Source organism: Microtus oregoni, unplaced genomic scaffold (genome assembly GCF_018167655.1).
Source record: "Microtus oregoni isolate MIOR12 unplaced genomic scaffold, Mior012 000050F_ref0000143, whole genome shotgun sequence".
NCBI lineage: Eukaryota > Metazoa > Chordata > Mammalia > Rodentia > Cricetidae > Microtus > Microtus oregoni.
This window is the reverse complement of record NW_024543256.1, coordinates 12775063-12792839: the sequence shown is the minus strand read 5'-3', so window position 1 is coordinate 12792839 and position 17777 is coordinate 12775063. Positions and strand designations below refer to the sequence as shown.

The 17777-nt window shown below is 34.7% G+C and overlaps 1 protein-coding gene across 1 annotated transcript in view; it reads right to left on the bottom strand.

The window, feature by feature from the left end:
• LOC121437191 (nik-related protein kinase-like) overlaps positions 1-17777 on the bottom strand; it is a 97972-nt gene that overhangs the window by 25836 nt on the left and 54359 nt on the right. Inside the window, exons 8-17 of the mRNA XM_041637044.1 lie at positions 17520-17650; positions 15410-15464; positions 13816-13894; positions 12632-12807; positions 10847-10910; positions 10144-10408; positions 9250-10107; positions 6947-7045; positions 4305-4372; positions 2075-2169 (exon numbers count right to left, since the gene is read on the bottom strand). Of these exons, the coding sequence (XP_041492978.1) occupies positions 2075-2169; positions 4305-4372; positions 6947-7045; positions 9250-10107; positions 10144-10408; positions 10847-10910; positions 12632-12807; positions 13816-13894; positions 15410-15464; positions 17520-17650 (1890 nt within the window). The remainder of the gene's footprint in view (positions 1-2074; positions 2170-4304; positions 4373-6946; positions 7046-9249; positions 10108-10143; positions 10409-10846; positions 10911-12631; positions 12808-13815; positions 13895-15409; positions 15465-17519; positions 17651-17777) is intronic.

The following is a 17777-nucleotide window of genomic DNA, read 5'->3' as shown; positions in this document are numbered from 1 at the left end:
TGCTTCTTAATTTATCAAACTCTGTTACATTAGAAACACCTATTGTGGTTGTGGTTCTGAGTTCCACTTCCAAGGGTACTAGTAGGCTCAGGTTTTGTTCATGCTGCAGACCTACAAGGCATTTTTGTCTTCAGTATTTAGCGCACACTTGAGAAATCTACCAACCTCCCAAGTTTTAACCAAGTTATGAATAGCCAAATATTTCAATAAAGATGAAGATTGGGATAATAAAAATTTATAAAACTTAGCTTTGTGTCATAGATTTGGAAACTTTAGAGTAATTTGTGAGACAACTTTCTGCAGTGAAGGAAATATTCTGTGTCTGTTTGGAAATGAACATTTGGGAGTACTGAGTATTAACCACTGGACCACCAGGGTAGCTTCAGAGCATTTAAAATGTGGCCAGTACACCTAAGAAATAGGCTTTGTAAATGTTTACTTAATTTTTCTTTTAGTTTTCATTTTAATAGTCACAAGTGGTGTGGCTGTTTACAGACACATTGGGCAGCACAATTCCATTATGATAATAATTCTATTTAAAATACAAATTCTTTCAGTATAACAGTATAGATTTTGAAAACTGTGATATGATACATAATAAGTTGCATAAAAATTCAGTGAGAATACAAAATAGGCCTAGAACTCAGTAGAGTATAAATGAACATATTTATTATAAAAAGGTGTCCTACTGGAATACTGGCTCCATGTTTATTTCTAGGGGTATTAAGTATAAATACTACTGACCTTTTGTCTGCACACTAACTATAGATAGTTTAAATCTAGACATTACAATTAAAAACCCTGCATTTGCTGTGCTGCTGTCTTTTGAAAATGTTATATACCATATCCCAGAATCTGCATTCTTGCCTTCTTGTGCTGGAACCTTGCTACTTATTGTTTTTCAGGAAGCAATTCTTTCAAGTCTTTTCAAGTGGAAGGAGAGCGACTGTGCAGTCTCAGCGGCTGATGACTTCTCTGCACATCTACATATGTCCTAATCTGCTGGCAATGTAAGATGCTCTGTGGCATACACGTAACAGAGGCTCAGCCCTGAAAGGGTTAGCGCTTCTCAGCAGAGACAGTACTTCTTCTTTCTCCTATCAGTGTTTAGGGATTAGTTTATTCCAGAAAGGCAAGTGAGTGAACTATAAAACTGATGTGTTTGCCATGTATTAGCAAATTTATACGTGACCAAACCAGAAGGAAAATATTGCAGGGAAAACATTCCTAATATTTTGCCTTATCTTTTCAAAACATCATTTTTATGTGAGGCTGCAGTATGAAAAGAATTCTTTCATCATAGTACTCTCCTAAGGTCTCCTAAGGGTTTTAAAATTCAGAAATTTGAATGTTTGATTTTCTATATCCCTTATGATATAAACATTATCACAGATCTGTATTCTACATTTTTATAAATAATGTGAGGGCTTGGTCAGAAAATGTCCTCTAACTAAACAGATCTTGCATGCTTAAAACTGGAAAATGCCGATTTATGACCTAATGCCTAAGTTTATGACAATTTTTTGATTTTTCCTAATGCCTAAAAAGGTATAATAAATTTAAAGTCCATTAAATGCATATCACTAATAAAATACTTGACTGAAATTGATACCAAATTTTGATAACCACTCCTGTTATTATTTGATCAATTAATTTTGTGTATTTTAAATAAAGCCATTGCTTTGTGGTATTTAAGAAATATTTATGTGATACTGTGTATATCATATTTTGAAGAGGTGAGATAAAATGACAAATAAAACTTCTTCTCACAATTATTCTGCTCATATTGTAAATGCAGCCTAATAGATGTTGGGTAGATGGAGAATAGTCCTCAAGTTCTTTAACATATGGTCTCATGTTGTATAGGAACTAAAGGAAATTATCACTTTCCATTTCTCAGAGGTCACCACTAATCACTCAAATACCAAATCAAATCAACTGTTTTTCTTAAATACTACTTGGCCTCCTTAATATTTTTCATTCATTTTTTCTGGAAATTCTTTAGTTCTGAACTATATGCTGTTATATATTTGGTCTATGTATTTGACTGTTCTAACTTTGAATTTCGAATCACCTGATGCTGCTTGGAAATTCTGAGGGTTTAGGAAACTCCTCTGTCTGATGTCCATGGGCTGCTGAACTTCTTCGAAAAGAGGCTGCTCAGAGACACTAAAATGATAAATAGACAAAAGGTTTAACAAAGATATGTTTACAATCATGATAAGCATATTGGGTTTACCTTCATCTCTTAAAACCATTTGTGAAAGAAAACCAAACTAAATTAACACAGAGACAGGAAGGCATGTGCCACAAGATCAGGCCCCAAAGCTACAGAGAAACCATGTCTCGAAAAGCCAAAAAAGAATTTTCTTAAAATTATACATCACACTGAAAAAAAAGTAGAGCATGGATATTATTTTCCAATTTTAATTTCCTAAACCTATTTTATCTATGATAGAGAAACAATTTCCACGTGTAGAAATGAAAGAAAATACTTTTCAATATAGCATGCATTTCCTTCACATATAATATATTCTATAAGTGTTCAGAATAATATTCAGATAAAATTATCCAGATAACATCAGCAAACAAAACCGTCCATTGTATAATAGACATTTCACATGGCAAATACAAAGAGTTTGTTATTATAAATATTCCGCTGTTATCCTGTCTTATTTGCCCATAATTCATGTTTTAAGTGTATTGTTCCTGGTCTGAATAGGTAACACCTTGGATACATAAGCACATCCATGTTTACCATTAAAATTTAAATGCCAGTGTAGACACTTTTATTTGCTCTCAGTTTTATATCTAGGAAGGATTTCTTTTGTTAATTTAAGTTTATAACAGACAAAGACATTAGTATGGCCAATCATTTCAGGAATAACTCAAGGTTCATTTACAGTAATTTTATGAATTTATTTTTGTTTGTGAGTTCATTATAGTTTATGCATTTTACAAATTTAAATATACTTTGAGGAAATGCATTTGTTATTAATAAATTAAAAATCTATTTGTAAAGTTACTGATCACTCTCAAGTTGACATCAAGTTTAAATTTTATATACTGAATTGTATTAAAATCATATCCAAGGGCACTAACAATTTTTTCAAAACTAACCTCATTTCTTCTCTTTGAGGTTAGAAGCATGGTAACTCAGGCATTGACTGGAGAGAAAAACAGCTCTCAATCTGACTTAATTTTTGCAAGTTTCTCTCTCAGGTTTCTTGTGAAAACAAAGTCACAAGATTACAAAACAATGGTGTATGTCTATGCGTATCATACATGAACTCTGCCGTCTGTCTGTACTGTGCAGTATCTTTAATATTATTTGTATTGTTTTTTCTTCAAAGTTTTACTATATTACATGGTGAGTATATACTTAGGAAAATCCAAATTAATTTACTTAGAGAAAAAAATTGTAGAACACTGATTATGAGATACGTTTATCAGTGTGTGTGTGTGTGTGTGTGTGTGTGTTTGTGTTTGTGTCTACATGCACCTAGAATTACAAACATGTCATGTCAGCTATGTGGAAGTCATAGGGACAAATTGTGGAAGTTGGTTCTCTTCTTTGTGTGGGTTGTGAGAGCTGAACTCGGGCCAATAGGCTTGATACAATGTGCTTTTACCCAGCAAAATACCTTGCCGGTCCTGTCTAATAGCTTCAATATAAAGAACGATTAATACATATTTGCTGAATGTTTGACTGAATGAACATAGGCTATGGCCTATTCATTGTGTGTTTAGTCCATTTTAAAAATTGTCTTTCATGTATATTGCATAGCACAGAACAACTGACTTATGGAACATAATCTTTGAAAATTACTGAAACCAGCAATACTACAAAGATGAAAACTACAATGAATAGTTTCTATGATGCATATGTCATCTTATTTATCTGACAATGATTCATTTTGACCACAGAACACTTTGAGGCTTTCCTATTCCTATTTTCTATTAGTTTCTGCACTTATGAATAATTTGTTTTATTATATTGTACATTCAAGAAAACACACCTGACACTTCTTAAATCCTACTGCTAAATGAATCATATCAAATACATTATTTTCAAAATTGTTAGGTAATTATTGAATTAAATCAAATGAACTAGATTATGAAAGCTGTTACTGGAAGATGTTATTAATGGATCACTGCAGCGAGGTTTTAAATGTAAGCCAATTTTGGCAAACTGTCATGATGTGAGTGATAATTTAGTTTTGACTTTACGCGGAAATTAATTTCAAAATTTTGTTTTTGATTTCACAGTTACTCACAAGTAATTTGCAAACAGAAATACATACCTTGAGGAAAATGTCACATGATGTGTACGATTCCGGTTGCCAGGCCTAGAAGCAGAGCTCTCTTGAGCCTTAAAGACATAATGTAATCAACAGTTTAATGAACGTACTTGACCATAAATTCTAAAACCAGTTAAGTTTTCAAACAAAAATTAAGAATTTAAGTTCAAAATCATGTCCATCCAAACTAACTCTAGATTTCACACAGAAAATACATTATAGTTTCTTTGAGAAAGTATGTCATAAGAAGTGTTTCAAATACTTTTTGTCACTAAGGAAATTATTTTGGGTTTTTAGATCCATACACTCATTTGACATTGTAAAATACTCAAAAAAGAGCACATACAATGTTAGCTTACATCAATGAGGTAGAATTGTTTTCTGTTAGCAATAGCAGGCAGATCCATAATCTCTTGCCTTGTCTCATTTAGTTTTAAATCACTGTTTTTACTCCCAGCAATTTTCTGTTCTGCCCCCCAAAGGCAATTCGAACAAGCAATAAGAAAGTCACTATACTATTTAGGGAGAAAATTGCATCATGTTACACTTTAAAAAAATAATTTTTCTCTAATTCCTAGAAGCTGTACTTAGTTTTCATACATTAGTTTGTCCTACGAAGTGACTTTTCAATGTTGCCCTTGTACTGCAACAGACAGATTGGTGAGAATCTGTCTTTTATATTTGGCTAACACGCAGTTCCAAATATAACCAGATGTTTTACAGTATTCATGATTATCATCTTTCTGAAAAATGTTTTCTAATTTCAGTTTAGATAATTGGCTATCCTGGTCAATTCTAGTTCTCTTATGAAGTTGATCTCAGAAAGTTTCTATTTTATTCAAAGATTATTTTTATTTTTGTTTGATATTAGGTCCCTATGTTCCACAGGCTACCCTAAAATTTCCAAGCTCAAATGATCCTCTTGCCTCTGCCTCTCTATAACTGAGACTATAAATATGTAATGCTACTACAGCCAAGTCAAGAAACTAAGCAATACTTATTAAAAGAAATGTCAAAAATCACCAAATGTATATAATGGTAAAAAATGAAAAGGCAAGGCTTAATATGGCTTGACATTCTTTGGTATGAAAAATGGGAAACGGAAAAAAAATTAGTAAGAATTGCATATATTAAGACACAATATGTTCCAAAGCAAACATTACTTTTTCATTGCATATCTTGCTTAGTGTCAAGCTGAAGGTACTAACTACCAGCTGGGAATAGGAGCAAAGCCATGTGCTAAGGCAGCAGGGGAGACATTAGTGACTGTTCTCGTTAACTGACACAGCCTCACTATCTTCCTTCTGTAAATAGTTAGTATTCACAAAAAAGTAATCTTGACTCGTCAATCAAGAGTCTTGAAAAATTTCATAGTACACTTCAGTGATCAAAATAAATTTGTAATGTTGGCTGTTAGGAATGCAAGTCATGATAATGCTACCATGTCTGTTTAAAAAGAAAACTCACAACCCCAGTCTCACAAATGTGGGTTATGAATTCTGTATTATTTGACGTGATCATCAAAAGAGAAGTCACCCTCACATGTAATCATCTAATTTCTCTTCTGTGAGAAAAAGAATCATAGGTTAACTGAGCCACTATTTGTGACAAAGAGTATACCAGAAACAGACACAATCACGGTAAAGGATGGCATGCGGTTATGTTACACAGTGAACTACTAACATTTTGATAGAAAATGTTCTATTTTTAAAAACATTGAAAAGCCTTCTTACTTGAACTTTGTGCATGTGCTAGAAATTTTAAATGAATTACGTCTGCAAACTTAAGAAAAAAAATCAAAGTGATGCAATTTGGCAGCAATTATAAAAACATGAGCTTTTAAGGGATAATTAGAAATTGTAAATTAGTATCTGTTCCCGAGTACTTGACAGCTTATGAATACTCAGTTACATTTATGGTACAATTGGTAGTGATGTTCAAAAGTACTGCTTTGATATTGTCAAACAGAATGTAAACATTTGGGAGAATCTGTATACACAGTGAACTAATATTTTCCAATTGATGAATACATGAATTTATAAATAATGCATAAGTGAAATATCTATTCATAGTACAAAACAGGGCAATGGATTTTAATATCATTACTTGTATACAATTTTATGAATATGACTTTAGATTCTGTTTGTCTAGTTTGGCTGTGTTACCAAAGAATATGCATAAGTATCTGAAGGGAAATCTCCAACAGTCACAATTATCTGAAAATTTTATCCAATTTCCGCCCCCACTTTCTAACCTTCTATAAGTAACAAGCCAGCTCTTATACATATATCTCAGGCAAAACACCATATGGCCACAGATTGAATTATGAAGTAGATATGAACATACAGATGTTTTCTATTAAGCAAGACAGAGTAAAAGCATCTGAAAATATGAGACAATGACATCCCTATAATAATATTTTGGGAAAGATAAATACCATTCCTTTATATTTATTTATCATGTTAAATGTATTTATACCTTTTCAGTTTTATTTTTCAGCAAGTTAGATAGTGAATGACATAATGAAAAAGCTTTACGGAATTCTCAATATTGAAGATTATAAAGGGATCCTGAGAACACTAAGTTTAAGAGGCACTTTTCTAGGTACTTATTAATATCCTAACAACTCATATTGAGAAATTTACCTCATTTCCTGTAGGATTTGGAGCGTATGGTTCTATTTGGACTTCAGCCTGAACTGAATGAAACACTTCATCATTGTCTGATGAGTCATCTTCTTTATCCTTTGAAACCAAAATCATAGAAATGTTTAAATGACCACAAGAGTGCAAGTGATAGGATGACAGAATCATCTTAATTTGTTACCAGGATGAATGATTTGCAAATATTTAAAAATTTTTTAAATGTGCAGCTTCTAACAGCTTTTGCTTAAGGATCCCTTTTCAAGCTGAGGAAAGGTGCCGATTACCTACTAACTGCATTTGCACACACATCTGCATAGATTTCAGCTGAACTGCTGCCTTCCCGAAGCTTATCTATGGGATCCAAATTATGAATCTGATTTAACACTTGATTAGCATATAATCACAAGCTAACTTGCACATTTGTTGAGCTGCTATAACTTCAACATTTAGTCCTGAGTTGCAAAGATTCCTCCTAAATTAAGCTCTCAGAGCTAAGAAATTGTTCAATCAAATGTATCAACCGCCATTATCTCATCCAATTACAAGGAAAATATATGCATTTTTCTTACTAGTACAGCAAAGCACTCAGACATGTCTTTAAATTCCAATTAAATTTCACTTTAAATTGGATTGTGACTTTATCTTTAGTATGAAGGATTTTATTTCCTTTCGCTTGTTCTTAAGAAATGCATATAAAGATATTAATGCCTATGTAGGAACCTAGGTTCATAGGATGGCAACAATTACTCACTGACTTATTTACATCTTGAAATGGCTTCTCATACATACATAGACATACATACCTATGTATGTTATATATCTAAATATATATAAATCCAAAATAATGATTGTAAATATGTTCTCTGCTGCTAATATTTTCAGGATCAAATCAAGTCTTGTTCACTGATGCAAATTCCATTAGCTCTCTCTAACTGGTTAAGAGAGCTCATTGAGAATTGTCATTAGCATGTTAGATGCCTTCATTTCAGACTCCTATCTCCCCTTCTGCCTGTGATTTCTATCTCTTTATATTCTGGAGGTGATGCATTCATTTCTGCTTTTGAGCCATTCTTTCTTTGCTTTTTAAAGTCTTTTCTCATGTAAATATGTCAGAGAATTACCAACTGTTTAACTGATTTAGTGTGCACACACTAAACAATTACTTATTTAGATACTCAGGCAAGGTTCATTTGTAATTAATACATCAGTTATTATTTAAGTGGATGTGGTTAACTGTTTAATCTTCATATAATAATTCCTTTTTTATAAATGAATATTGAAAATTATTAGAAAATAACTGTTCTAATTTTTCCTGACCTAATTCGCTTTTGAAACCTACAAACTACTCATTATCAGATTATTATTGCCAGATAAAATTAACAAAGCCTGTCAAATTTTATCCACCTATGTATAGGAGTTTTATTTGTGTATGTATTTTCGCGAACATGTATGTCTGTGTACTATGTATGCACAGTGCACAGAACAGAAGAAGGTATCAGATCCTCTAGAACTGGAATTATTGATCATTGTTAGATGTCACGTGGTCCTGGGAACTGAACCTGAGTCCTCTGAATGAGTAAGTACTCTTATTTTTTGATACATCTCTCTAGCCCTGACTTTTTGCTCTTATCTTAATTTAAAAGTCCAAAAGCACAAACAAATGCAATTCATACAAGTAGCACTGTCCAGCATTCTATGGCAAGAAATAACAAATAAGCAACTTCAGATTAAAAGAAAATTGCTTATTTTTATTTATATGTATGTGCCTATTTCAATTCATTTGAACCATATATGTGCAGAAGCCCATGGAAGACAAGTTATAGACAGTCAAGGGCTGCCATGTAGGATTCTGGAAACTAAACTCATGTCCTCTGCAGAAGCTGCAAATTCTCTTATCTTCTGAGCCATCTCTCTAGTCCCAGAAAGTTACATCTTAGAGGGATAAAAAAAGGAGGCAAGTCTGGAATTTTAAATTAAAAATGTTTCAAGAGTCAAATAATTAAGTGTTTGTATGCCATCTCTTTACTGGTTAAGGGAGTAACTGGTAAAAGCAAACCAAACACCTAATAACGAAGGTGCAACTCCTGTAGAGATACATTAAGCCATTACTTGTATTAGTAAAGCACTTTTTCCTCTTTGGATCACAATTATCTGGAGATTTCAGAATGATTCCTTTGAAGTGCAGATTAGTAAATCTTTGGTAGAAGCACAATTCCATTGTGTGTCACAGAGGAAATTCGTAAGCATTAACTTGTACATTTTCTTAATAGTTTTCACTGAGGAAAAATATCAAAATCTCTTACATTTTCAACTTGTCTTAATTCCTCTTCATGCTGATTAAAGATGTCCTCCCATCTACGCTGGCGTCGTCTCCTACTGGCTTCTAAATCGGAAAGGTCAAACTCCTCAATTCTCCATAAGGACTTTGCCCTGAACCTCTTGGGTGACAGTCTTTTGGCCAGTGCTTGCTTTAGACTAGAAACTTTTGACTTTTTCTTCCGTGTCTGTTCTGGTTGAGTGTAAAACTCATTTGACGACAAATTCTCCATCAAGATTTGTAGTGGACCAAGTGGTTTTGAGATATAAGCATTTGGTGCTCGAAGCAAGTCCCTTGATAGTCCCTCTATCAGTGCTTGAACTGCTCCAACAGCCTGTGAGGCCTCCAGAGCCCAGGACTGTGCTGGAGGTGCCTCTTCATTTTGTTCCCCTACTGGAATTAGCAGCTGTGTATCCAAGTGAAGAGGCAAGAGCACATGATGGTTCTGTGACAATAAAGGCAGGAACACCTGGGCATGTACTTGGAGTACCTCAGGTTCCTTATCCTCAATTTCAGCTTGTGGGGGCTCGACAGCCTGTTCTCGCAACTCTGGCTGCTCAGGTGCCCTGTTCTGGTCCAGATGCTCTTCTGGGACCTGATTCTGCCTCTGCTGTTGATCAGCACCCTGGCCCTGCCCTTGCTGTTCGGATGCCCTATCTTGCCCCTGAAATTCTTCTGGCACCTGGTCCAAATCTTTAGCCTCTCCTGTTTCTAAGGGCTCAGACTGGGCCTGCTGTTCATTTGTTATGGGAGCCTGTACCTCTAGAGGACTAGGTTCTTTATCCTGAGTAAGGAGTGGCATGAGCACCCGGGCTGCGCTCTTTAGTCGGGGAGGTGCTTGAATCTGCTTGAATAGAGGTGTAGATATCTTAGCTTTAACCTGAGCCTGTAGTGGCATGAACACCTGAGCTGCCCCATGTAGGCACTGTGGTGCCTGTGCCTGCTTCTGTAAGGGTGGATTGTCCTGAGCATGTAGAGGCATGAACCCTCCGGCTGCCCCATGCAGTTGCTGAAGGGCTTGGAGTTGTGGCTCTTCTTGATCCGGTAACCACCTTGGCTGAGAGGGTTCTCCATGCAGGACTCTAAGTGGTCTGCATCTGCTGCTAGTTGGCATTTTCAGAAGTTCATGAGTGCAAGAAGGTCCTCTAAAATAAAAATGCAGATGACTGTCATTTACAGAGAGTGTTCAGAAGAACTAGGTCATGCATGAGAATTGATTTAGTTTTTAAAAGATACAGCCCCCCCCCTCTCCACAAAGATAACAAAGAATTCTGGACTAACTCCTGCAATGTCTGAAATAGTCTGCAGGAAATATATATAGTTCTAATGGATTAAATCCTTAGTGTAGTTTGGTATTCTACATGATTATTCTATTGATAATGTATAAAGTCGTTTTGGAATAGTAACACAAATTCTCAATATTTTCACACAACAGCTCATAGAGCAGAAGTATGCTGTGTTTTTGCTTGTTTGTTTTGTACCAGAAAGGATTAGGTTGTCTTGAGCAGAAAGCAATAGTATCAAATCTATTTTCTTAGGTAACATGCTGCTATCTGATTACATATTTAGTTTTCCCAACACACCTGAATCTCTCTGTGGTGCACTGCTCCTTAATATCTGCTTCTCTCTCGAAGACCAGGGGTATGCCTTAACATGAAAAAGAGAACAGGAAATGATGCATAACCAGTGTGTGACTCTACTTAGTTGCCTACCAGATTCTAAGGCTCACGATGTAGAGTGCATTCAAACCAAAAAGAATACAACAAATAAGACAGCTCCTCAAACATACTTGGCTGTTGGTACCAATTCTCAAAGTATACTTTTGAAACACAGTAGAGATATTTCAGACATTGGTTTTTCTAGACATAAAGAAGGAAAAGTTTTGGCAATATGCTTGCTGCAGTTCTAAAGAGGTAAAAGGAAAAACGGAATAAAGGGGATGGGAGGAACAAGAACAACTTTCTGGTGTAGGTTTGACCTGTAGGGCCATGAATATATGAACACTGCTCCGAGTCGGCTCCGAAAGAGGCTTAACTATGTATGTGTATGATCCCAAGCCCATAGTGGCATAGACACGTTGGCTGCCCCTGAAGTTGTTGAAGTGCTTTTCACTCAGGTAACCACCTTGACTGAGGGGAGTTCTTCATGCAGGGCTCTCAGTCAGCCTTGCTTGTTTTATACCTAACATAACACATTCGGCTTCATTCCTGTCAGCTGCGCTGTTACTACCAAAATGTAGAATCTTACAAATGGAAGAGTTTTCTTTAAGTTTCCTGTGTTAAATCGCTTAGGATAGCTCTAATTACATTTCTAGAGTAATCTCCAAATAAATGGGACTTTCCTGTAACATTTTTTTGAAATCTTATAACTCTAGATTTCATCAAATTATGGCTGATTTTCCTGCAGCAGTTTGAGAACCGCTGACCTGTATGATGCTGGACCCAATAACTTCAGTATCAGAGGAGCATAAAGAACCCTGGAGCTCCCCATTCGGAAAAAGGACACATAATTTCGTAGATGGGACAAGCAATACTGCAGTAACTCCCACTGTTGATTAGATCTTAGCATGCTTTCTACCCTTCTCAAGTTCTCTGTTTTCCACTCCGTAGTTACTCTGGACACTGTCTATGGCCCCTAATTCTAGAAAATATAAAATTGGAGATTTCTGAGTATTTTCTTCTACACTCACTAAAATCATGTCACCCGTTGGCATGAATAGGTACAAGATTACCTTTGGGTACATAAATTATCTTCTTAAATTTATCTGATATTTTGTGATTTGAACATAAAATTAACTTCACATATATATACAAATTATTTCACAACTAATTCATTAAATTTGTAATTATGAGCACATTTATTTCCCAAGAGTTGATTTAATTTCTTTAGTTTGCAGTTTACTTAAAATAGTATAGCCATAATACAATATTCTATTTGAATTTGAGGCTTAAGCCTTGTAAATATGAATACTTAATATGTATGGTAGGAAAAATTAATAACTTCATAGATAAATGCTCACAAAAGAGGTAATTATATGAACTAGTGACATGCAACATTGAAAAACCTAAATGTCAAATTGCTCTGGGTTTTTCACTTTCAGACTAAGTTTTTATATGTGTGTGTGTGTAAGTGCATGTAAGTGTGGGTGCGTACAGAGCACGGGTGTGTCAGATCTACTTGAGGTGGCGTTGATGTTTGTTATGAGCAACCTGACATGGATTCTGGGAACTGACCTCAGGACCTTTTGCCTGCTGAACCACCTCTCTAGGTCCCAATAACTAAATTCTTAAACAAATATGAAACTAAAGTCAGCCAATAAATGTAAGATCCTCTCTTATCTGAATGATACAAAACGTCGCCATCTCCACCTTTACTCTGTCTCTTTTGAATGATCCCAGTAAGATGCTTTGTCAAGGACTCCGCAGCGTGCCGTTCACTTTTAATATTCTCCACGAATGGGTGATGAAGCATATTTTCAGATGTAGGACGAAATAGGAAATTTTTGATCATGCACTTTTCCATGAAATTGTGGAACTTACGGGACCTGAAATAAATGAAGCATACAGAGAAAAGACATTGTCACCTGCTGCACTGTTCCTATCCTACTACTGTGCTACTTTCAAGGCCAAATATTCTGAAAGGCATGTTAGATTTCTATTTGTCTTTCAGTTAGCAAATATTCCATGTCTTAACAATATTCGTTCTACAATGAGTTCATTTAAACTTCAGAAACAGGAGTCGAGTAAACAGACTTTTCTACTCAATAGAAATTTCAATGAATTTGGCAGCATGTACATGGTGAAGGTCATGTAATAAGATGGCAATTAAAAGATTAATGTGGCATATGTTGTCAGGGATCGTATACTGGTCATATGATTTTGACATTCATTCTCTGAAGGTGAATGTTTCCCGTACTATATACAATTCTAGCCACAGAAGCTTCACTATGATTTCAAAACAAGGTATTGATAAATAGGACAAACTAAGTTTGTAAAATAGCACATGAAAAGAGATACAGTCCAAAAGCTTACATATATGGAAAGAATTAAGTTCAGAAAAAATGCCAGCAAAGAAATAACAATTGCAACCTCTTAGTAATCTTGTGCAAGAGTTTTAACTGGATTAACCAGCTTCATAGAACAGAATTCTCATGGTTGCCTGGTCTATAGCAATGCAGAAGGAGTTCTTCAAGTCTATGGATGTTTAATTTAATGGGCCAACCAATAGGGCTGTATATCAGAATTTTCACTGAATGTCTAGGCATCATGAAAAAATATTGCTTATGGGTGCCATTGCTTCACCTCATTGATATAGAAGCAGATGAAAATGTCTGTTAATGAAAAGACTATAACATTCTCACCATATATTATTATAGAGGATACTACATATTTCTAGGTAACCATTTATATCCTGCTGAAAACTGGCTATTTAGACATCAAAGTTAAGATACAGGAAATGTTGTCCAACAAAAATGTTGAAGCAAGAATGAACAAATTAATGAAAACTTTGTTATAAAATATTAAATCAATATATTTAAGAAATTCATGTTTACCATCCACTGGATTTGACTGTGGGAGCAGATTCCCGTAGAATAACAAAAAGGGCTTCCAGAGGCTGAAGGTTCCACAGAGCTGTTAAGGGAAACAGACGAATTTAGAAAGTAAGTAAAGGGTAACTCCGAGCCTACTGCTCACTCCAAAGTCTCAGTGTTCATCCACATATCCTGTTAAGTAGACTAAGAGATAAGCAGATACAAATAAACGTAGAACAACTTAAAGTAACATTTGTTTTAATAAAAACATTACTTTAAGTCAATATCTTAGAAAGTAAGAAAAGGGTAACTGCAGAGCCTACTGCTCATTCCAAAGTCTCAGTGTTCATTCACATATCCTGTTAAATAGACTAAGAAATAAGCAGATACAAATAAATGTATAACAACTTAAAGTAAAATTTGTTTTAATAAAAACATTACTTTAAGTCAATATCTCCATTACCAGGTCTAACAAATCAATTAGAAATGGCTAATAGAAAAATGGTCAACAATATTAAAATATTTACACAATATCCGGGAGAATGCAAAAATAGGGAAACATATGGCTCAGATGAAAGGAAACTGGCCTGGTACTCAGGAGGAATTTTTGTCCACATTCTGCTTTGCAACAAGCAGAAGATCCACACTGTCACAAAAAAGGTAGAGGCTCAGAAGCATATCTCTTCAACTTGTGATCTACGGTGTTACGGGTTTAAATGCTACTATAAATCTTCCAGCCTCAGTGAAAAAAGCCCCCATATTGCTTAAGTCCCCACCTATACTCGAAGAACTAGAAAAGCTCCTGCTTTCCAAAAGGTTCTGTTTTTCTATTGTTAAAGCACCCTCTCCCTGCTAAGTTTTTCCTCTTTTTTTTCTCTGTTTCTCTGGGAGAGCCTGATGTAAAAAAGATCAAAGGATGATAATTTTCTTACCTAAATCTTGGAAGACACCATCTGATAATTGTGGTTTTGGAAAACTATTTCCTCTGAGATGATAATTATCATCACCTAGAAAATTGCTTCAGTTAAATTGATGAGTATCGTTTTCATGCAGAGTAAATACTCCAGGCAATAAAGGATAGTAGTGAAAGAGAAATTTTTGATAGGGAGGCTATCCAGAGTTGCTTGTGATTAAAGCAATTTTCATTAATTATCTAGGCAATGGTCTATCTGCTTGTGAGTTCAGAATCTCCTGGCTCTCACACATCTTTCTAAAGAAGCTTGCCATTTACAACCCCTATAACAAAACTTTTCTGCCCTCGATGAGTTTGCGCTTCAGTCCTTTTCATTACTTAAAAATCTCAAAATAAAACTAATGCCAACTATCACATTCTGAATTTGAAGAGATGTACAGAGAAGTAGATATTAAAAGATAAGACATAAGAAATATAAAATGATAAGAAATACATCATATATTTACATATGGTGATTTTTAACCATGGTGTTTGGTCATTATTGAAAACACGACCATTTATGTTTTGGTACATGATGTCACATGAATAGCCAATCAAAGCTTACTGTTCCAAGTGTTAGCATCATTTTTTAGAGATACAGGTTTGTACAATACACTTGCACAATTTTTAAATAGATTAACTATATCAAACATTTGTACTTACGAGGAGCTCCTTCAGCCATTTCAATAGCAGTGATTCCCACAGACCACACATCACTCTAAAAATGATAGCAAGAAACCTACTATTAAAATGGGAAATTACTATTAAGAACCTCCAAAACATTTAGGCAGGGATGTTTTTTAATAATACCCACTTCATAGGATTCTTATGCATGCATATGTATATGTATATGAGCGTATGTACATATATTTAATAAACATAGCTATATTTAATAATTTATGAGTTAAACATTCACATACAAATTATTCTACATATAAACTATATTTGCTAATATATTTTATATAAATTATTGAATACATATTTCATTTGCTCCTGAGATAAAATCAACTGAACCTACAAAACATTATGAAGCACTTATAAATTATCTTCACCATTATCAGCTGTATTTGGTTTGTCAAAGTATAAAAAGGGGGTTGGTGAGATGGTTCAGTGGGTAAAGACATTAGCTTCCAAACCTGCCGACCTGAGTTCACTCATCAGGATCCATATGTTGAAAGGAAAGAATTGACTTCTACAAGTTTTCCTTTGAGCTCCACCCATGTGCTTTTACATGCACAGCATGCAGATGCATGAGCATAGATATCATACTTAAATAAAATGTGTATATAGGAAAGAATAAAAGGCACCATACTGGTTGACTCTTAAAATAGTATACTCTAGTTTTGGAGCCTCAGTTTATAGATGCCTTAACTTTGCTTTTTAAGAGACTTAAGGTTTCTTTCAATTATTTTCAGATTAAATAATAAAAACAAGTTAAAGTATTTGAAAGACTGCAAAATTTAGACAGATATAAGTTACCATATCTTGCAGTAAATGGGTTAAAAAAAACTTTGTTTCCGTAGTCTTCATAGCTCTCACTGTAGTGCGGAAAATGCAATAGGCTCTCAGTAAATAATTGCTTTACAGAACAAGCAAAGGACATTGGAGGAAATGGCAAAGAGATAAAATGTAAATTGACTGATTTCACGTATTGAGTCCTAAGTACTACAGAGAGAGATCACAGTGAATTGAGTGAATTGTTTGGAGACTTATGATGTGGTAAGTGAGTGAGGTTTCTAGTTTTTAGCAAATGGGGAGTTTTGAATTTTTGGAATATATGTTTGTATACATATATTTATATGTGCATTTCAAATTGAAATTTTAGTTGAAATTTTAATATATACCTCAAATTGTTAAATTTTCTATTCCACTGATTTTCTGTGGTTTTGGAGATGAGCCGAATGCCAAAGATTTTCTCCAGTATACTAAGCAATTAAATTATTATTTTTAATTTTTACTTATAAGAATTAATTATTTGTCTTATTCTATATGTGTGAAGCTGGTGATTAAGCATAGGGCCTTATGAATGTTAGACCTACTGGCCAGCATCATCAACTCTACTCGTCACTCTTAATTTTGACACAAAGCTGAACGTAAACTTATTTTGTAGCTCAAGCAGGCCTAATATTCCTGCTTTTACCGCCCAAGTAGTTGGGATTACAGTCTTGAGGCCCCAGTCCTGGCTTCATTTTATTGAGTTTAGAAATTCCTCTGCTCTTGGAAGTTGAATCTCCAAATGAAGCCATCTAATATATTTTTATAAAGAAGTTGCCAACAACTTGAGCTAGATATTCCCTCCTGAATCTGAAAAAGTGCCAGTGTTCGACTTTGCCTTCATTATTAGACAATATTATTCTTATGCATACTATGAAACCACACATAGGAAATAGAGACTACTATTCCTGATTAGAGGTTATTTAAAAGGAAGAACTACTTTGTATTCTTTTATCATTAAAATAGACATAGTTGGATCTAGCAAGATGGTTCAGTAGTTAAGAGCACTTGTTGCTTAATCACAAAGAGCAGGATTCAGACCCCAGCACTCACAGTCACCTGGCACTCAAGATCACCTGGCTAACAACTCATTGTAACTCCAGCTACAGGGTATTCCATGCTGTTATCTGTCCTCCATGGACACTTGCACACAAATGTGTGTATACACTCATACAGACACATACATCCACATTTAAAAATCAATCTTCACAAATAAGATAAATGTAGTCCACATTTTTTTTCAAATTTGAATTCTCCCTGTCTGAAGTAGCGCACTCACTCTGTAATCATAGGAGCACCTTGGGTCCTCATCACAATGAATCACCTCAGGCGCCATCCAGTATGGTGTACCAATGAAGCTGTTTCTTCTTCCATTTGTTCTGCTCACTTGGGCACTCACGCCAAAATCCACTACATATGTCAAAAGAATTAATCAGGAACACAAATCTCAGTAAGTTATTGCTTTAACTTGGAAAGGCAATACAAAAGCCACAATGGATAACAAATTTTCTTTCTGGCCCAGAAAACTTTACCATGA